Genomic DNA, 22,291 nt, shown 5'->3' on the forward strand with positions numbered 1-22,291 from the left:
ATGCAGTTATTGCTATTTACAATTTGATACAAAAAAATACACCCAGAATAGTAAGTGTACTTAAGCCAAGGCTACAGTTAAACAAAAATGCATTTTAGTCAGAGACACTCAAGTCTTGTGAGTGAGCGTTCATGGCAAGTGGTTACACAGTTAGAGTTGGTGGAAAAAGCTCTGCTCTTCAAGGTAGATATGAATCCGAGCAGAGACGAGGATTCCTCTGAGAGCTGATCCCCCTTACAAAACACACATGAACACCGAGGGCCGTATTTTTGTCCGCCAGGGCGCAGTGCAGTGGCCGGTGAAGAAGGAGGAATAGATAATTAGAAGGCGTGTCACAGCTGACTTCAATCATGGCCAATCAAATCAGCTCATCTCATTCACTTTTAAGAGCGCTGTGGTGAAACGGACTGTCAGCCCCAAAAACAGCTCTCCGCCAGCAGCGCTGGATTTAGACCTGGTCTGAGCTGACGGAGGCGCAGACGCAAGTTCACCTCAAAATTGACACCAAAATTGTACCGTTGTGTGCATTGCATCTCGGCGCAGCCGTGTTCATCTTGGACTACAAAAGAAAGCAACAAAATATCACTGCACCAGGATTTGCGATGCGTTTGCACTGTAGTGGGTACGAAAATAGAGCCCTACATCTTGGTTACACCAATGACACCATATGTAGAAGGTGGAGGTTGAAGTAGTGAAGGGGCTGCAGTATTAAATGGAAAAGGCATGAGAGTGATCATTAAAAGTAACAGTAAAAAGCATAATGCTTGTGTTGTTTAATGAGTATGACTCATTATGAGCTGCACAGCTGTGAAGGATCCTCTCGTTGTAAAGCAAAAAGCAGAACAAATATTCTACAGAGGTCACTGTAGCGCCTTGTTACCGGGTAATTAACACCTTGAGGTCACATGCGAGTTGTTGTCCAGTCCAGTTGACTTTGGACATCTCCATGACTGAACATGAGCCGGATGACTGAGAGTCTTCACCGAAGTCCAGGATAAAGAAACACAAGAAGCTTGTTTGGTCTTACTACTTCTACCTCTGGTCCACTGACCTGTCCCTCTAAAAGCAGCTCACTAACGGCGATGCCACGAGAGCTTCGGGCCGGAACTGAAACTATGAAATTTTGCAATATAACTGGAAAATTTAAAACGGAAGCTGAAAAATTAAATAGTAAAACCATAGTAAAACAAATTTCTCCAGGTGGAGTTAAATTATAACTTAATACCCCGTCTCTGATAACTGAGTCTATCAACAGATCAGTCAGATCTGAGTCACTTTTAATGTTGTTCTCACCACAACTGAGGTGTGAAGTGCGAAGGTGGGGTGTTTTAGGATGTGATGTTTGGCTGTTTGTCAGCTGTCACTTTTTATACACAGAAAAGCTTTCAAGGACAACATGGTGATGTAGCTTGACAACAAGTTGTCACCATTTTTCTCAGCCGTTAGGGGTGAGACATCCATTTGTAAACGTTCATAGTGCAGGATTCCCGAGCCATAAAAATGTGACATCAGTTGGGTAGAAATCCCGTCTCGACAGGAATGTATATGTCATACATTCCTATCAAGACGAGATTGGAGACTGTCACAAGATGTTTTTAACTGCTGCACCAAGTTGTATTTTTTAGTTGAGTTTAATTAGTCTGTTCTGCAGAGCTGTAGCCAGAATTTGATAAACACTGAGGTCCCACAGAGTCATACCACCTCCCTGAGGACTTGTTGGATAGCCATCAAACCTGACATTTTCTAATAGCTTATTTTGTTGCATTTTAGTAAACTGTTCAGTTACACTTGCAGTAGATTTGCATACATCATACTATGTCGCTGCTGTTTTTACATCCTAGAACTATACAATACTACTACTTTTGGCCATGAAAGAGAAACAATTTAAAAGTGTAAAAACATCCAAATCAGCCATTAAAATCCAATCATGTGAATTTGTCACGTTGTTGAACACCAGGCTCACATTTGACTGATTTTCACATCTATCAACCTGTAGACATGTATATAATAAATAATATATATAATAATAATTCTCTACTTATTCGTGATGCACAATAAGCAAATTCTGTTATCTTTCACAAAATTATGCACGCGTGTGTGTGTGTGTGTGTGTGTGTGTGTGTGTGTGTGTGTGTGTGTGTGTGTGTGTGTGTTCGCGTGAGTGCACCACTGTTTTTATTCAATTCAATTCAATTCAATTCAATTTTATTTATATAGTGCCAAATCACAACACAAGTTATTTTATGGCACTTAACACATTAAAGTCATTACAGCAGAACTTTACAACATTATACGGAGAAACACAACAATTCAACAGAATTATATTGTATCATTATACTCCTCTATCTTTGTTTCCTTTAGTTGAAATATTTTTCCATCATCTGTGTAAAGTACTCTTTCTTAATGAGCAAATGTTGATTTATTTATTTTTTTCTAAATAACAGCTGCTTTAATCCACTTTATATGAAAAAATTTACCTCACATAATAAAATTGTACCTCTATTTTATGTACATTATGTATCATGGAGACCTTTTACCGAACAGACTGAAACATTTCTTTTTACACGTTACTGTAGTTATTTCAAAAGAAGTCCCTGTCCTCTGAAATGTAGAACTGAGGCGGTCTACAGGAAGGTACAGAACGGACTCGACTGCTTGACTGTTTGTGTCCTGTAATATGTATGAATCCATATCTTCTACCATTGGTTGTTGCAAGAACAGGTTTTTCTGTAGCCATCCGTTGGAGCAGCAGCAGCATACACAGCGCCACTGTAAAACTGAACAAGCCGATAAAGAAGGCTGCCTCGGTGCTGGGGACTCCTCTGGAGACCATTGAGCTGTTTGTGGAGATGACGCTGTTGCACAAACTGCTCAACATAATAGATGACACTTCCCATGCCCTGGATGACCTACTGGTCAGACAGCAGGCTGTGTTCAGTCAGAAACTTCTTCAGCTGTAATAAGAACCACTCCAGGAAGTCACTCCTGCCCACCGCAATAAAAACACATGACGAATGCACTGCACTATGCCAGAAGAGGAGACTCGTAGAAGTGCATTTGAATTTTTTTTATGTAGAAGTATAGTAATTTGTATATAGATGTTTGTGCATGTTTGTGTGTGTGCACAAAGTCTTGTAGAAGTCTGTCTGAAACTTTATAACTCTGATGGTTTGAATATTGTATGAATAACATTATAGTGAATAAAAGTTTGAAATGCTCCTTGTAGACTTATAATGTGGCTCGAATGGATTTAATTACAACCATTTTATAAGTCTCTATCCATGGTTTTGACTTATAAGTAACTCGAGTCAATAAACTCCAATTGTATTCCAGTTGTCACCAGTTCACTCTGATTACCATGTATTTTGTTCCAAAACACAATATGCCCAAATACAATGCGTTAACGCTAAGCCCTTCTCTCAGTTAGGTCTGATGAGAGAACATAGTCTAATGTTCAATATGTCAAAACACTTTCATGTCCTTCAGATAGATTATACCCTCTCTTCTAAAGGGTCTCTTAACTCACCCCATAAATAGCAACATTTCTAAGCTGATGCAACTACAATGATGATATTTGAACACTTTCTAAACAAGAATAAAGCGAAATGCCGAGCCCATGCATCTACACAAAGACACACACAAACAGTGCTTGTATCAAATACATCCACTTATTAGGATTTAATTAATAATTATAAGGTCAAGTTTCTTTTTGTAAAAAAAAAAATCCAATTACTTTCATTACTTACTGCAAAATTTAACTGGCAGTGGGACGATCTGTCCTTTTGTTCTGAAAAAAAACTCAGCTTAATGCAGCTCTAATACTTCATCGTAGATACGGCCAATGGGCACATCACTATCTTTTGACCTGACTTCCACTTCTCCACTTCCTGTCAGCCAGAGGGCAAGTTTTGGTGACTTAGCATCAGCAAAGGGATTGAATCGTAATGGATCGTTTTCTACTCCATAAACGTTGGCACATCAAGACCCAATAAAAAACAAACTGCTGAGGATGCTAGCCTTCCTATAGGCTCAGACATTTACAATCATTTGCAATAATGCTCAGGATGGTGAGAAAAAAAAACACCCCAAATGGCCTTTTAGGAATCAGCAGAGAAGTTTTACTAAAAGCTGGTTGCATCAACATACATGGAAAGACTATTGCGTGAATGTTCAGCACAGGCTAAACGCTCAGCGCCTCGTCACTGCTACCATTCGAAAATAACCTGCCGTTCCCAATGAAAACAATTTACAAAATATGCTGTGTCTAATACGATGTGATATTCATAATACTGGAGGGAGAAAACAGCTATTCCAATCCAACCAATTATGTTCAATAAACATGTCAGTCAGAGGACACTGGAAAAAAAAAACAGGAAATGTATTTCCTTTCTCTTGATTGAGAATTTTACATTATACACACACAAGTAAACAAAAGCACATTTTCATGTATTGTTTAAAAAGGTTTGTTTTCGAGACAGTTCAATATTTAATTGTTCATTTTCCCCGCGTCTTTCAATTTTAGAATGACAGCAAGTTGTTTGCACTCCGCAAATCACCAAAATAACCAAATGATAATCCTTTATGATTTCCTCTTGCATAGACCCCATGCTGGCATTATCAGCATTATTCCTCCCTCCCAATCTCGTGGCCTCTTTGTCCTCTCTATCATAAATTTGTCAGTGCTGCAAGCTGTTCTTCTTATTGAAGCTCCACTGAGCACAATCTGATCATTGTATGACTTTTGCATATGGAAAAGTCTTTTACTGTGTGTCCCACTGCATCTGAGCTGCATTGTGTGTGCACCATATGTCAGCAAAATAGAAACATACGGACAAATGGTGTTGTGTAAAAGTTACGGAAGGTCTGGATTTTGTGGGGTTTTCCACAGTGACAACAGATGGATAAAAACACAAACCAGTGTTGTAGCTTTATGGTTACTGTCTGAAGTGTCTGAGCTATTCTATTATGAGTTTGAACAAGTAGTTCTTTAAGATGTCAGCTTCTAGCGAACTGATTTCAACAGTCACAGATGTGGCATTTGGGTCCCGCTCTGATGTTTGCGGTGACCTCTTGACTGCGAGAGAGCATGTTTTGTTTTGTTTTATCCGGTACACTTTGAGAAATTTGACATTTGCTTTTCTTGCCAAGAGTTACATAAGAAAACTGACACCTCTTCCATGTCCGTTAAGCTGGCCTCAGGCTACACGATTTCAGCCATTGCTGACCAGTGTCAGGCACCAAATATAAATATCGGAAACGACAAAGCTGTTTTAGTGTGACTTAGTCGAGGAACAGCGATGCGGCGTCTGGGACACCACATGACAGCCCGACAAAAAGTCTTGCACGTCAGAATTTTTCTCCTGTTTTACCCGACTACTTTGACGTACCCTACGATGTGTTCCTTGATGTCAACTAATAGGACGACACCGTGATGGACAACTTCTTGATGCGCTTCACCTCCCCGACAAAGGAACTCAAGCACGAACACGAATGATGATTGGTTCGGGGCATACTTGTAGTGTTGCCGGTCTCCCGACAAAGACGGGGCAAGAATTTATGGCACATGATTGCCTAATCTGACAAAGTTACCATTATGACAGACAAATATATTGTGTCATCTGAGCCTGGCTTAGCTTTACACCAAGACTGGAAACTGGAGTAAACAACGAGTAAGACCAAGAAGATCTTTTTAAGGTTTGGTATTTGTAAAGAATAAACAAATCAGGTCTAATAGTTTTAATTTGTGAGCATTACAGTTTCTAGTAGGTGGATATTGTAATGTTCGGCGAGAACAAGTAAGCTATTTCACCCTGTTTCAAGTCGATGGTTTAAATTGAGCTACATAGCTGCTTGCTCAAGTGCACATATTCACTGTACAGACATGAAATTGGTATTATTGTCCACTAACTGATGTGAAAAAAAAAAAGGAAAAATCACGTTTCCCAAAATGTAAAACTATATATATCATCTTAAACAGAGAGGTGAAATACAAATATAGACTTCTTTACAAACAGTTTCAGCCCAAAGTTGTCGCCTCATTCTCCGACTGTCTGCCAGGAGCTCCCATTAGACCCACACAGGTTTCCTCTGTGCCTTCTCCAAAAATAGTACCGTCAGAGCTTTCGACCATGTCGCCCTCCAGCTTCGCTCCTTCAACAGGTGACCTGGTCCCAGGAGAACAACAAAACATCCATCTCTTGAGACAAAGTAGCTTGTGCCCGGAGGCATGCCGGAAGATTAAATATATGAAAGGGTTGTATACGGTGGAGCTCTTAGCGAAGAGGCAGGGTAATAGGGTGATGAATGGAGTCATGTGGCCCTGTTCATGGGAGTGAAACATGCTCCAGAAGCTGACGGCCACGTAGGGGGTCCAGGCAATAAGGAAACCTGAAGTTATCATCACAGCCATCTGAAAAAAAAAAAGAAGAGCAAATGAGTCAGATAAACAGGAGAAAGACCCTATCGATTGAGATCAGTAAAAACACCTAAAAGGAAAAGAGAGGGAAAATAGTTTTAAAAAATCCCCAAAGATTTAATAAATAATTTAACTTGTTCAACATAGATAAATAGCTTCTTTGTGTCCTTGTTGAGAATATAATGATCCCCTATTTGTTTGTATGATAAAAACCCAGCTAATTAGCACTGGGAAAGAGCCAGCCTGGCTTTATCCAATGCCAACAAAACATCCAAAGCGTGAAATCAAAACACCTCCATCAGCACCACCTCTTATGTTCAAATATGTCCATATTGAACTGGATCTTATTTTACACTTAATTATATAAAAATGGATGTTACAATATTTTTTAGCACATTGAATTATCAATACAGTTTGGTCTGAGTTATCATTAGTTCAAGCTATATGTTTTTTAAACATCTATCCATTATTATTTCATCAGTTTATCCTACTTTTAACTTTTTATGAATTACTTTGAACTATTTTAACTACGTCAAGACTCCTTTTAACAAACCATTTATCAATAATGGCTAAACGTGTAACAATTTAAATTCATAACTATTAGTTTAAGCATACCATTTCAACCAACATCCACTACTTTCAGCTAATTCTCCATTTCTTCAGTAGCGACCAATTTCAGTTGTTTATCCACACTGTCTGTCAATAAATTCAACCGTTCCCCATACTATTAGCTATTTTAACCATTTATTTGTTCATGACCGTTATTTTAATCAATTCAATTAAATTCAGATCAATTGAATTTTATTTAGCCAGCGCCAAATCACAACACAAGTCATTGTGGACCCTTTACATATAAAGTCCTACAACACAACCTTAGTAACATTATAGAGAGAAACCCAAAAAGCTAGATAGCTAAAGGCATTTAATTTTGATGTCAATTTCTGAGCAAATCTTTTCACGTATCACTTGTGAGTGCACAAGTACCAGCTGGGGTATTGTAGTCCTGATTGGGGATCACTGTAAGACATTCACTGTTTTCTTGGTATCAAAAATAGCAACTGTTAGACATAAAACACACCAGAGGAGTTTATTACAACCACTAGAAGTCATACATTTCATTACAGACAATAAGATAAAAGACTTAAAAGTGTACTTTTCCGCTTAAACATTGTGCACAATACAATACTTTCTAACCGCTGTTACTGAGCTGGGCAGTAGATATAGAATAGTCTTGCTAAGTTCATAATAGATTCAAAGTGCTTTGAATGGTTTCGGGTGGAGGAGAAAGCAAAACGGACAAATGGCTTTTCTGTCAGTGAAAAGGTTTCCTTGCCAGTCAGACAGCACGGATAAATCCACATTATCTGATATTTTAAATCTACTTCTAGCTGACTGATCCATAATTAATTTGACTATACATTTTTTTAACATTAATAATATATATAATAGTAAATTCACGTGGAACAACAAAGTGGTACAAACATGCACACCAGCACACATACAAACACACACTCAACGTTCGTCTCTGCTGGACGTGTGCTGCTACACAAACAAAGCCTTGTGCTCACAGAAACCCAGATGTGTAAAACCCCAGAGTGGTGACCAGTCGATGACACTGTGTGCTCTGCCAAGCAAAACCCGCAGCTCAGTGAAACATTTTCTTCTTCTTTTTTTTTTCTTTTTTATCTATGTACCAACTTACTTTCTCCCAGAGTCACATTTCCAGCAGCCTGGCCAAAGTTTAACCACAGAGTTATTGATTAAATCTGCTGCAAAAATATAGAACAATATATAAGCAGCTTTAGTTTTGTATGTCGTGCCTGGACACCTTTTTTCAGTTTTTAAACTCAATAAAATAGTAAATCTTAAGTCTATCAGCAAAAGTTACATTGTTTGCTTTATATGTGATGTTGTGTGAGGGTAGCTCCATCACCTCACTGTCTCGAATGCGCACAATTCAGGACCCTCATTGATATGCACACACACGCGCGCACGCACATTAATAAATGCACGCATTTGGACATATCATGTAAATGCCTGTTTGAGGCGCACACCGGAGGCTCGCAAGAGGGAAGACTCCACAGATAACCTCACACGGAGTCATGCTCAGATACCAAGAGACGGATCTGTTATTCTCATGAGACGTACTCCTCTTTATCTGGAGTCCTTCGTTCTCTATTTATAATGGAGTGTTTTCAGGAGCTCAGTGTTGGTGATACATAGTGGTGAAGTCTTAAAATCATTTCTGTTACCACTTTACAATGTTGCGGTATTAGTGGCATAAATGCATTATCTAATTTTCTGAATTTATGACTTGAAAATCCCAAAGACCATAACCAGAAATGACTTAATCCTATTAGTATTACTCGTGTAGCCAAACGTTTGTATCACAGCCATCTGTTATAGTGCAAACATGAAGAAAACTAAATTATTGCACTGTTTTAGTATGATATAGCCATTATTTGACACATACTGTACATGACCTTCTGCAATAAATGCCCATAACATAGCAAATGTGTATTAAACAGAAAATGTAATGAGAAAATAGTTCCACAGAAAAGCACTCTTTGTTCCTGTTTGCTGCAATGTTTGCTAAATCCTAGTGCTCAGTATTGTAGGAGAGCTTAACTTACTATGACGAGAGCGGTGTCAATTTTCTGATGTAAATTTGAGCAAGAAAATAAAAGAATGATGTTGGAACACGGATAGCTGGGGTGAAGAGGTCATAAAGCCCTGAGAGACGGCAGTCTTAAGTCTCTCTGGAGCAGGGAAAGGTTGCTGCAGTGTGAACTCTCTGATCTCAGCCTGACTCAAGCCAGCTGATGGTGTCGCCAGCGACTTAGTTTGTCAACTCACAAGTAGGCAGTTTTAGAACATTAGCCACAATAGTTTGCGTTTTTCTGCTCATCAGAGGAGACACCAACTTTTCGAAACGATGATGCTGCTCTGGAAAAAGACGGGAGAAATTCACAAAACAGGGGAGATCTCCTGTCTCAAGTCCTACATACATTTTTATAAACCGGCTGGATATTACACTGAAGGATCCGTTGATGGCTCCAAATTTGTAATTAAAAAAGAATAATTTTGCAGTTTTATCAACACGAAAAATGCGAGTAAATGACAATCACTATCCTCATTCATCATCTAAGGTGCTACAAAAATATATCCAGCGAGGATCAATTCAATCATAAATCCAAACAGCCAAATTGAAAGGACAGAGTCGATAGAGCAGTGATTATCTCAGACTTACAAGAGTGATTTTCTTTTCAATGTTGCCGTATTGAAAATCATCGCTCTGGATGGATTGGTAGGCCCTGTGCAGCTTCCAGGCGATCCCGAAATAGGTGAAGAGAATGACCAGAGAGGGAAGGAATGTGCAGAGTACGGACAGAGTCGTGATGAAAGTGGAGTGGTTTCGGGACTCGCCATAACCGGTCCAGTCTACTGAGCAGGCAAGTCCAAACGGCTCCGGCCCGTAGCTTCCCCAGCCGAGCAGAGGGAGCAAGGCCCACAGACCGGCATACAGCCAGATCCCACTGATCACAATGCTGATGGTTCGCCTCTGGAACCTGATACCTGCACACACAGATTATGAAATGAGTTCAGTATGTCAAGTATATGGACTAATATGATTCATATGGAGTCTTTACTTCTTTGTTCTACATTTAATGCTTTTATGGAATACCAAAGAATACCAAACTTGAACAATTCTTTAACACCCTGGAATATACTTAATGCCAGACTTTTTGAATGTTGTGTACCAGTGTTGTACAAATGTTTGCTTTCCAAAATCTCTTTGTGTCACAACCACAGTATGATTAACATAAGGAAAGATTGTGATTATGGCAACTAAATTTGGTTAAGATCTAGTTGGGGTTTGGAACCTAAAGTACGTCACCAGTGAATTTTTTTGATTTATTCTTGTTCAAAGATACAAGTAAATGTCTCTGAAGGGTGTTGTGGTCCACTACTATTAGGAGGTGAGTTTGCGATTAATACAAAGGACTACACCACCCACACTCGCCGTATTTGGCTCCCTGCAACTTCTTTCCATTCCCTAAGGTTTGACATCAAATTTGGTGTGTGCTTGCTGCTCAGGCCTCCAGTCCATTGTGAAATCAGAAAGGCACCCGTACCAATGCTCACAAACACGTTTATAACTCAAGTGTTGTTGTTGATCAAGCGACGAAACATGGAATACTTACTAAAGAAGGTTGTAGCTTTACCCTGCTCTGTGCACGTCACGGTGCAGTGCTGTGCGCAACAGGAGCAGCCTCTAAACGTTTTTGATTGCTCCTAGTATTTCTTGGGTGCAAACCTGGACAAGTATTCAACACATCCTTGGGAGACCTCCTTGTTCCATACCCATACCCATACCCACTCAATTATTTGTAAGAACTGTTACAGTAGTTACGGAGTAGAAAAAAGAGGATGCAGCGGCGGTAAAGTTATCAAACATCAAGATGACTTTTGCAAACAAACAACGATGCCTTCTGTCCCTTGCTCTGCTAATAAAATCAGCAACACAAAAACACAGATCAAGTTTCTCATAATCGTTCAGTAATTCAGATATTAAGGACCTTTTACGCTCAGGATCCCTGTCTGTCCCTTTGTTCTCCCCCATCTCCTCTGCCTCATGTTCCTGTCTCTCTCTCCCCTGTTTGTTGTGGTCTGTCATGTGTTCTTGTTTCGATCGACACCTCCCACTATCACCTGATCAGGTCGGCACAGCTGTCTCTCGTTCCAGTAATCACCACCTGGCAGTGTATGAACCCCGGTCCTGCACTCCACCTGCGTCAGTCCGTACAATAACCTCACCTGGTTCTACGCTGCGGTTCCGTAAGTTAAGTTTGCAATAGTTTGCAATTCCGGTCCTGACCCTCCTGTCTGTCTTCCGCCTGCCGCGGTTTCTACCAGCGTGCCTGCCTGTCACACAGTCGAACCTTCCCTGACGTGCTGTATTATTCCAAGGGAACCTACTGGATAACCTTTTGTCTGGAAATAAATCTTCTTACCGATAATCCAACTGTTGTCCGTGCTGCATTTGGGTCCACTCTCACCACATATCGTGACATTTACTAAGTAATGTCAAGCTTAGAGCATCACATATTGAGCCATAAGCTATTGAACCAGTAAATTTTCACATTTCATCCAAATCACCATCGCAAAGAAAACGTTGTGTTTTCAGGGATACCAGTGAACTTGCCTCTTTCTGTCACTAATGTCAACTTAACAGAATCTAACTGTGCACAAAGACAGTTTTAACTTTTGTGTTCGTTCTGCCTCTCTGGATGTTCCACTCTGTTTATCATCTGATGATTCGTGTCTGAACCAATTAACAACAGACCGTCCTTTCTTGTAACTCAGGGTTACTTTTCACTGAGCATCACATTCACTCACCAGCCACTTTATTAGGTACACCTTGCTAGTACTAGGTTGGACCCCCTTTTGCCTTCAGAACTGCTTTAATTCTTTGTGGCATAGATTTAACAAGGTGCTGGAAACATTCCTCAGAGATTTTGGTCCATATTCACATGATAGCATCACGCAGTTGCTGCAGATTTGTCGGCTGCACATCCATGATGCGAGTCTCCCGTTCCACCACATCCCAAATGTTCTATTGGATTGAGATGTGGAGGCCGTTGGAGTCCAGTGATTTCATTGTCATGTTCAAGAAACCAGTTTGACATGACTTGAGCTTTGTGACATGGTGTGTTATGGATGGGTAGATGGGTACACTGTGGTCCTAAAGGGATGGACATGGTCAGCAACAACACTCGGGTAAGCTGTGGTGTTTAAACAATGCTCAATTGGTACTAAGGGGGCCCAAAGTGAGCCAAGAAAATATCCCCACACCATTACACCACCACCACCAGCCTGAACCGTTGATACGAGGCAGGATGGATCCATGCTTTCATGTTGTTTACGCCAAATTCTAACCAGACCAGGGCCAACCAGTCTGGCCATTCTCCTCTGACCTGTGGCATGAACGAGGCATCTTCGCCCAGAGAACTGCCGCTCACTGGATATTTTCTCTTTTTCGGCCCGTTCTCTGTAAAGCTAGAGATGGTTGTGCATGAAAATCCCAGCAGATCAGCAGTTTCTGAAACACTCAGACCAGCCCATCTGGCACCAACAACCATGCCATGTTCAAAGTCACTTAAATCACCTTTCTTCCCCATTCTGATGCTCGGTTTGAACTTCAGCAGGTCGTCTTGACCATGTCTACATGCCTAAATGCATTGAGTTGCTGCCATGTGATTGGTGATTAGATTTTTGCGTTAATGAGCAGTTGAACAGGTGTACCTAATAAAGTGGCCGGTGAGTGTATATTACAATGTAATCTGTTTGGGAATAAAATAAGAATCAACCAAACCAAATAGAGATTTCATCACATGAATCTGTGTTTCTCCATGATGTACATGTCTAGGATCTACCATTGCTTTAGTACTAATTAGTACCAGTGTAGATGTCAGTTATTGCAAGAGTTCCATCTATTATTCAGCAGACTATACTGTGCACACTCCTTGCTTGGGATCCTATTACCAGCAACTGCCTGACACGAATGAAGTCTTTGGGGACTGAGAGATGAAAGAACGCACCATCCCCCCCAAAGTAAAGCTTGTTCAGTGAGCTTAACTACTGCTGATCAATTAATCATGGGTGTGAAGATCAATCGGGTGAGGGCCAGATTGTGAAATTACTTGTGTCTCGTTTAATTCAACAAGTTCTCATACCAAAACAACAGAGCTGACCATTGAAGAGTACCAGGGACATGCATACTGAACTTTTGTTGTCGTAGTAACAATAAAAACAGAGTTAATGTCGAGAAATGATTGCAGTTTGGTTAGACACCAAAACTATTTGGTTTAGTTTAGGAAAAGCTGATTGTTTGGGTACATTTGTTATGTACGTGACTCAAGTTAATTATATTTGGTAAATTAGCTTACGTACGTGAGTTATTTTTAAACGGGACATTACCAGCCTTCTCCTGGGTAAAACCTCCCTATGTGGGCTTTGTCACTCTTTATATGACATCACCTGACTTCCTCCTTTGCTCCTCTCATGAATACTGCAAACATGAGAGGTCACAGTAAATGTAGATATGGGTTGTGGGAAGCTCTAACATGGCTGTCTGTGGTTTAGGGGAGGATTGTGTGTGTAATCATACATAATCCTTATCAATACTCCGGTAAAGTGTACGTTGGATGAATATCTGAAACTACTTGCTCTAAATATTGATTTCCTTATGCCAAGAGGCATTCATTAAATGCAGCTCAACTGCTCTGATCTCTCTCAAATCTCATCTGAGATTACACTACCTGTCTTCGGTGGACTTCCTGTTACCAAGTACCTGACCATCCCCATCACAGTCAGAGTCATGATGCTAGTTATGCTAAAAATCATGCCCATCAGGCTGTAGTAGAGGCAGGAGGCGTCGCCTCCGATCCAGGCGTGGTTAAAAGCTGAAGCGATGGACAGGGGGTACATGCTGATGGCCATGCCGATGTCCGTTATAGCCAAGTTCACTGTCAGGAGCTCGGGAGCTTTGAGCTGGGCGAGGCGACGGGCGGCATTGACCAGGACCGCTGCGTTCCCCACCACAGACAGGAAAGCTGCAGGACACAAAGAGAAAGGACCGATAAAACTTAAAAATACACTCAGTATTAATTTATTCCTTTAGAGAGGTTCACTTGCCCTCACCCGGAGGTGGAGGCATGAGGCAGTGTCAGCAACAGACCATCTATTTTGTCTCGTGGCAGACACCATGAAGGATTCAAAGATTTGTGGTGATTCATGTTAGTTTTTTATAGTTAAGATGACTAGAAATCTTCCAAATGCAGACTTTGCTTTGACCCTTTAGCCCCGAGTCAGTAAATTACTAAACTGCATGCTTGGACGAAGGCAGATATTCGATCTGCCTTCATCCAAGCATGCAGTTTAGTAATTTACTGATCACAATGCTTACATATTTATATCCTACGAAGACGAGACGAACAACAGGAATTTCTGCTGGTTTAACGCTTAAATTCATGTGTTATGTATTCTGACATGTAATTCTTCACAACACTTTTGCTCTGGGCCCCTATTTCAACATGAGCCTCCTTCAGTGAAATGAACAATTGTTGCTGTTCTTCTGACTTTAGTCACTGTGGAGTTTTTACCCCGCATTCAGTCTTACTGATTGGATGGTTCTTACACCATACACACCAGACATTACAGGCATATGAGGTGCAATCAAAACCTCCAAAACTGCTCCTGTTGCAGGCGAACGCAGCACGCAGCCGGGGGACGGTAGAACCTTTGTGAGCAAGTATTCCAAATTGTGTTGCTTGATCAACATCAGCCCATAAGTTACAACTATTTTTGTGACCGCTGATCCATGCGCATCTGCAATTCCTGCACGTTCCTGAAACTTAAGCAGAGCGCACACATCAAACTTTGTGTCAAAGTTTTGTTGAGAAGAAAGAAGAGGCGCTTTCGGATCAACAGTGAACTCGTAGATACACCCGGACCAGTGGTGACAAAAATGATGATGACCAAGTAACAAAACTTGGAATACTTTCTCATGAAGGTTATAGGTCAGCCTGCACCGTGCATTGCGCCCTTTGTACAGCCCGCTCACTGCAACTCATTACGTCATTCTTTGTGCCTTTGTTTTACCACATTTTGTAACCTTTTAGTTTCTTGCCTGTTTTTTGACCTAGCCTGGACTTTGGATTGCATGTCTGTTTTTTGTTTTTTTTATCTTGAAACTTTTGTTTCGAGGTTCACTTTTGCTTTTACATCCTGCCCTCTTGGGTCCTCTGGCCTTTGTGAGTCTGTGACATTTCATCTTTCCCACATGTGCATTTTCATTCATATTTGAAAAGCTGGTTCAATAAGTGAGACCAAAGGTGCAGTAATCTCAAAGTCGAACTGTGAAAAAAAACGATATTCAGCTTACTGTTAAATGTTCTAGCATTATTGTACAGTATCTCTCTGGTATGTGGACCAGTGCTACCATTTACTGCAGGTGAATTAGCTGCTCTCCCTCTGATGTCATGATAAATATATAGGAGCATATAAACTTCTAACTGGACAAAAATCAAATCCAGTCATGTTGTCATTAAATAATATATAGCTAAGGAGAAAATACCTGATTAGACTGCTTGGTTAATAAGTATCAGTTTCCACCTTGGAGATTTTTTTTCTTTTCATCACAGTGCGGCAAACTATGGTGCATACAGTGCAATGATATTCTAAAAATAGAAAAATATTGGACCAAAATTAATTACAGAATTACTATTAATGTCTTTTCCATTACAGAGATTAGTTGTTGTATTCTGGGTTCAACCTTCTTTACATAATATCTCTCTCTTGCATAAGCGTATGGAAATTTTATTGATACAACATATACACAACATTATGCCGCCATTTGCAATTTTTTTTAAATAGTTCTTTTAATCTGTGGAAGAGCCTGATGTTTTTTTCCTCTCAGTTATGCTGATGGAGTTTTTTTTGCCTCCCGAAGCCACCGTGGCAGAAGTGGTCTGGAGTCAGACCTTAACCTTCCTGTCATCATCAGAATACAAAAAGAAAATCAAAGCAATTTTTTTCTGTTAGCATATGTTTGACATTTACAGTGAAATATACCTATGAATATACCTATATGAAATACAAAGAACTTTAACTTATTTAATTTTTTTGTCTATACTTGATATGAAAGAAACTCTCAGAAACAGCAGTTATACAGAAGGAAATAAAGACTCATACAGTACTGAGCATACACCCATACAGACATGCGATACATTTAAGTTGGCTATAAATGCAATAACAGTCAGTTACTGGAGTCCTTGAGGATGAACTGTGCAGTACAGCAGTATTTACAAAAGCATGCATACTGAAATTTAGCTGATTCTGTTTGGATGAGTGAGAAAAAGTAATGAGGATTTTCAAAAAGTGAATTCCTGCTACTCATTTGAACATGCACAGGAGACATCCCTCCTCTGCTCTGAAGTTAATGTTTTTCTTATTAGGTTTTGCATTTGGACTCTGAGGCTTTACCATCTTTTGTCATTATATCATTCTTCCCAGCTTTCACTTGAAGTGTTATACATTTTGAACGAACACAGAAAGTTAATGAAATGTATTGGATGTTTTTTCTGCTTCCTGCTTGAGAACGGCAGTTAACTTGTATTCGGGGACGCATCATGTTTTTTGCCCTGATGCGTGCAGCGCTTTGTAAAAACAAATTTAACTTAATAAATCATCCAACAGCAATTCTTCTCTGTGGTTTATGAGGTCCCACTTCAGTCTGACAAGCTGGCAAACTAAAGCAAAGTGCTTCTGCTGGCTGTGGCATGTGAGATGAAACAGAGAGATTGATTGAAATTAGTGCCTCTTCATTTATGGGGATATATATAATTATAAGGTGATTCATTTTTGAGATTTTTGTTTTAGATTGCGATGCTGTGCTGCATTTCTATCACACTTGTCTTCCCTTGAAGACTATTGAAACATCCACTGTTGTGTCACTGGAGACTGTGAGAATCATATGATGAATTATCTCGATACAATAATCGTTGTGTACGAACTGGTCACATGCTTCAGTGTCAGGATCAATTATCTCATAGTTTGAGGCAAAAGTGAAACTTCCTTTACCCCGATGATGTGGGGAAGACATGCTGTACTGTTGTACATGTAGTTGAACCACACGTGCAAACACAGTTTATAAGTGCATTATTAAAAGGTATTATGGAATGTGGATGGTATGGTACATTTTCATGTTTTAAAAGCTCGACTTAAGACTCTTCTATTAAATAGTTCTTTGAACTAGTCTAGTTGTGTGTTCAGACCACATGCTGAATGGGCCTGTAATCAGATTATCCTCACTGCACTTGTGAGGGGTTGTAGATAATTTTTCTCACACTGGCCCGCCAACAAAAGCCTGAATGTTCCATACTTTATTAATAACAACAACGTCTGCTACCAAGTACCTAATAGATTGTTTTAATTGGATTTTCAGTCTGCGTCCACCTCAGTCGAGCACTAAGCACCAAGGCTGCAGAACAGACAGAGGCTGCCAGCAAGCCCGTGAATCCAGCAGACAGGAATCTACATTAGCATTCATTTTACGGTCGCCAAGGGTGGGACTCACTTTTCTGATAAGAGACAATGAAATTCAAATGCCCTATGTAAACGTGGTGAGCATTACAAATGAAATGCCATCCATCTGCAGATCAAAATCTGGAAAAAAAAAAAATCCCAACCTGTCTGAGTGGATAGACAGAGGTTGGTGAGAAATAGTCTTTTTAGTTGGAATGTGGGCAAACTGACCCTTTGAAGACTGGAAGAAGAGATGATGACCATTTACAACAGAAGGGTCACAAAGTTGGCACGACCCCTGTCATCCTGGACATCACCTCCTCCAGCCGCTCGCATCTGTTAGAAGACTGTTGAGGTCGATACAACAAGACAAGGCAGCAGCTTTTCCCCAGAGCTGTGGCTCTATTAACCGCAGTGGAAACCATGCACTGTCAACAAAACCTCATCGAGCTTTTACTGCAGCCTCACTCTCATGTACCGTAATTCCTCTGTCCAAAAATGCACAGTGTTCATACAATTTTGGATGATACTGTAAATAATAGATTGTGATAATGTATTTACTTTGTTCACAAGTATGCTTTCCCATCTTGAACACTGCACATGGTCTCTTTTAAATTAACTCTCTTACAGCTTTTCTCCGTTTATTGTATTCATCTTGTTATCCTTTCTTTGGATTAATGTCTTATTGTGTTCCTGCAGGGCGGTTTTGAAGTTCAGTTCCAGGTGGCTGTGGTTGTGGCCACCTTGACCGTGCCTGACTCCACCTAACACCTGGCTAACACAAAAATTTGAGAAAAGGTGGTGTGTGTGTGGGGGGGTGGAGCTGAGGCAGATCAAATAAGGGTTATTGCTGAGACCATAGACTGTATATAAAAGTGGAACGTAGCTTTCAGGTCTGAAAAATGAGGCCGATGCAGAAGTCTCTTAAGCTGCAATACCACCGGGTGCCGCTGGAGGTTGGCTCCGAAAAGCCTCTGGCTCCATAGACTCCAATTTAACTAGTCTCATAAAATTCTTGGTCAATATAATTTCTCCACGAGTTATTTCCGTTTTCTCAGCTAAAGTCGCTCCTTCTTATTAGTTTTCCTGCTGTCCATCTGAAACTAATCCCGTCATTAGTTAAAAAATAAGCTTCAAAAAGCCGTGTTTTTGGAGCATGTCTGTTTGATTGACAGGCCTGTGCCGCAGTCAGTTTACTTGAGGTACTTGAGCGTTGACTTTATTTTTCAGCCCTGGAAGTTACTGCTTGGCTACATGTAATGCTGTACGGTGGGCACGCACCAAGACAAATCTTTTGATTGTGTAAAATACTTAATTTAGGGATTCTGTTTCTGTATTTGAGGGCGAGGTAATGAAATGCTACAATACAATAAGACCCCAAATACACAGGAATAATATGCGATACAGTACATTGGATATTAAATAAGCTGTCTGTGTCATTGGCAAGAATATTATTATTAGTGTATGATTTCCAAAACAGTGAACATCAGTCAGTGTGTGATGATCATTTGTAGCAGCTTAAGGAACAATAAAATGTGCTTCCATTGTGATACCTGTTGCCATTAGTTACCATTAATAATGGGTGATGGTAACCTGTAGGAAAACACAATCATTGACAACAATGTCACCGTTGAATGTAGTTGGTTAGGTAAAAAAATAATAAACTTGACACGACAGAAGATTAGTTGTATTCTCGGCTTTGCAACCAAAACAGACTTTTACCAAAAGTAAAACAACATCCCCACAGCTCAACCCGAAGGCAAGACAAAGGCTGGGAAAAAGTTTAGCGCAGAGCCCTGCACTGAAGATGAGGCTGTAATGCTTGTGAATTGATTGCAACAGAGAAAGTCAATGAAATGTCAGAGTAACAAAGCACAAAGTAACAAAAAGGAACACAATGAGTGAATGTGAAAGACACACATTGTGTGTTTAGAGTTCCTTAATTCTAAATCCACTTCCACTTAGTTTTAAAGTTATGTGAGCAGCATGCAAAATAAATAAAAATTCAAACAGTTGCTTCTGACCCATGACTTCGTAAAATAAATCAATGCAAGCTCAATATATTAATGTAGAAGACATGTTTTATTCCCATTACGCTCAACACATTGTAAAATTAGAAAAAAGAAGCAGTGTACATGTACTTACCAATTATCACCAGGTAAATCCCTGCCCAAAAATCAACAGCAGGAGACAGTTTGGATATGTATTTATCCCCCATGTTTGTTCAGTCAGTGGAAACAACAAACAAAATGTACTTCCAGTTGGAAAAAACACCTTCAACAGATTATCAAGTGTTTCGAATGTTTACAAAAACTAAGCATATTTTGAGTTGTTTTCGTCAGCCCTCATGTTCCCTCGGTGTGATGCAGCATCTGACACATACAAGCATGAAAACGCCCCACATGGGAAATTTACTGCACTGTACACAGTCGCACAAGTGATCGACAGGTCCTCGCTCTATCCTGACACATACACAACTCTGAACACATGCACACAACAAGCACACACGTCTGTATGGCTATCTTTCTGAGGGCATTCATTAACATAATGCGTTCCCTCGCCCGAACCTTAATCATCACTTCAACTAGACCGCAACCTTTACCTCAAACCGGACCTGAACCTAATCCTAATCTAAATGTCAACCCTCAAACAGACCTTTGAAGGTGTGTCAGAAAGTGACTGCAAAATACCCTCATGACCAAGGTTTACAACTCAAACTGGTCCTCACAAAGATAGACGAAGAAACCACACACACACACACACACACACACACACACACACACACACACACACACACACACACACACACACACACGCTGCCTGCAGATTATAATTACTAACGAACACTTCATGACACAGTCTACTCGTCCCTCAAAAAACACACTACATTTACAAACAGGTTAGATTTATAACAGCTGGAGATAATTACATAATATGATGTCAGTGCCGGCAGCATGTGGAAAATTTTACTCATCACTGTGATGAAGCCGGCAAACAAAATGACGAGATGTTTTTTTTTTATTTTTTTTTATCTCTTATGTTAATCGAAAGGAGCTTTATTGTCTATTATCTTTTCAACTAAAGATTGAATTGAAGGTCAAATAGAATGGGATTAATTTGTATTGTCCGGTGGATTTTTCATGCAAACAGTCCACGGTCTGTCTGGGAACATCAGTTGTGTGTGTGTCATTATTCTCATGCTGTACATAAGGGTGCATGAGGTGTCAAGCTTTATTACATTGTACAATACAACAGCTCTTTATGGTAGTTGAGGTTGTTGGACTGCATACTTAGTTGTTGTGTGCGTTGCGTGCTGTAGTTTTGTATGAATTCACCGGTGGGGCTGCTAAAATGGGCACGATTAACGTCTTTATGTAATTCCCTTTATTTTTTGAGGACATTTTTTAAATCTTTCGCAGCCCGAGGTTAACTGAACCACTGACCCTCACTATTATAGCCTGCGGGAAGCCTTTTCCTCCCACCTTCTCCACATTTATCCCCCTGATCTTTGCACTCCTTTATGTGTGAAAAGAGCAGCAAAAACATCAGAGTTCACATACGGTGAGGTATGCAGTGGTTAGCACTGTCACCTCACAGCAAAAAAAGGTTCGGGGTTCGAATCCGGTCCTGGGCCTTTCTGTGCGGAGTTTGCATGTTCTCCCTGTGCTTGCGTGGGTTCTCTCCGGGTTCTCCGGCTTCCTCCCATCATCCAAAAACATGCACCTCAGGTCAGGTTACCTGGCGCCGCGCTAGTGGCAGCCTGCTGCAGCATCTCCCCCCTGAGAGCCCCCCCTGCTGTAGTGAAGAAATTCCCCCTCGGGGATTAATAAAGTGTATAAAATCTAAAAAAAAAAATCTAAAGATGCTGTCCACGGTTGAGGGTTGTAACTGGTGTGACCATGTCCGGTTATGTACTGTATCTTGTTGTCCTATCCTGTCATATGCTGCAGTTCTTCTTGGAAGCGGCATACCAAGTGTCCAAGTGTCAATTTCTGTAGATGGTCAGTGAGTATTTGATTCATTATTAATTTTAGTGTTTTCATGAAAGTGTTAAAGCAATCACAGTGTGAAAAAAGTCGAACGAATGGAGTGAGTTTACAGTGAAAAAATGAAGCGCTTTGTAACTTGTACACATCAAAGTATGTACAATAAGTAAACACATAGTTATGGAATGAAACTGTAATATGTTAAATGGACAAAAAGCACACACCTCATGCATCACTTTTATCATCATCAGCACATTGTAGCTTCAAGAAAACACGTACCAAGGAAGAAAATGGACAATGTCAACTTTGACAAAACAAATGTTGCATGTAGGAATAAAATCTGCGAATGGAAAAAACACAAACAAACTGCTGAACAATACCGGTGAGTAACAAATACCGCGAGTTGTAGGCTAAAGCAGAACTTTTCCAGGGACACTTCGATGAAAGTGTCGATAATTAGTGTTCTAATGCACTAAGTTTTGGTTTAAAAATGGCGGTTTTGAAGCAGTGGGAAGAGGATCAGAACCTCCAAGTCAAAGTTCATGGTTCTCTGTCGTAAATTGCACCCTTCGGTTTGGACGGAGTTGCTGCCCCAGGTGAAGGTGTTTAAATATCTCGGGGACTTGTTCGGGTGTGAGAATAGGATGGAGCGGGAAGTTTAAAGAGGGATCAGTGGGGCAGCAGCTGTAAAGTGGACATCGTACGGGACCGCTTTGGTGAAGAGAGAGCTGAGGTGAAATGCAAGGCTAAATGATTGACCAACCAACCTACGGTTCGACCCTCACCTGTGGTCACGAGCCTT

The 22,291-nt window shown here is 40.4% G+C and overlaps 1 protein-coding gene across 1 annotated transcript; it reads right to left on the bottom strand.

Annotated features, from left to right (window-relative positions):
- Nucleotides 1-6,016: 6,016 nt before the first annotated feature.
- Nucleotides 6,017-19,721, bottom strand: opn8a (opsin 8, group member a). The gene is made up of 4 exons (XM_069158775.1): nucleotides 19,649-19,721; nucleotides 13,738-14,031; nucleotides 9,666-9,991; nucleotides 6,017-6,409 (listed from the first exon to the last, which is right to left on the bottom strand). The coding sequence occupies exons 1-4, from the start codon at nucleotides 19,719-19,721 to the stop codon at nucleotides 6,017-6,019; spliced, it is 1,086 nt and encodes a 361-aa protein (XP_069014876.1).
- Nucleotides 19,722-22,291: the final 2,570 nt, after the last annotated feature.

This window comes from Embiotoca jacksoni, unplaced genomic scaffold, assembly GCF_022577435.1.
Source record: "Embiotoca jacksoni isolate LCO1_2020_lvr unplaced genomic scaffold, fEmbJac1.0.p SCAF_23, whole genome shotgun sequence".
In the NCBI taxonomy this organism is placed as follows: Eukaryota; Metazoa; Chordata; class Actinopteri; family Embiotocidae; genus Embiotoca; species Embiotoca jacksoni.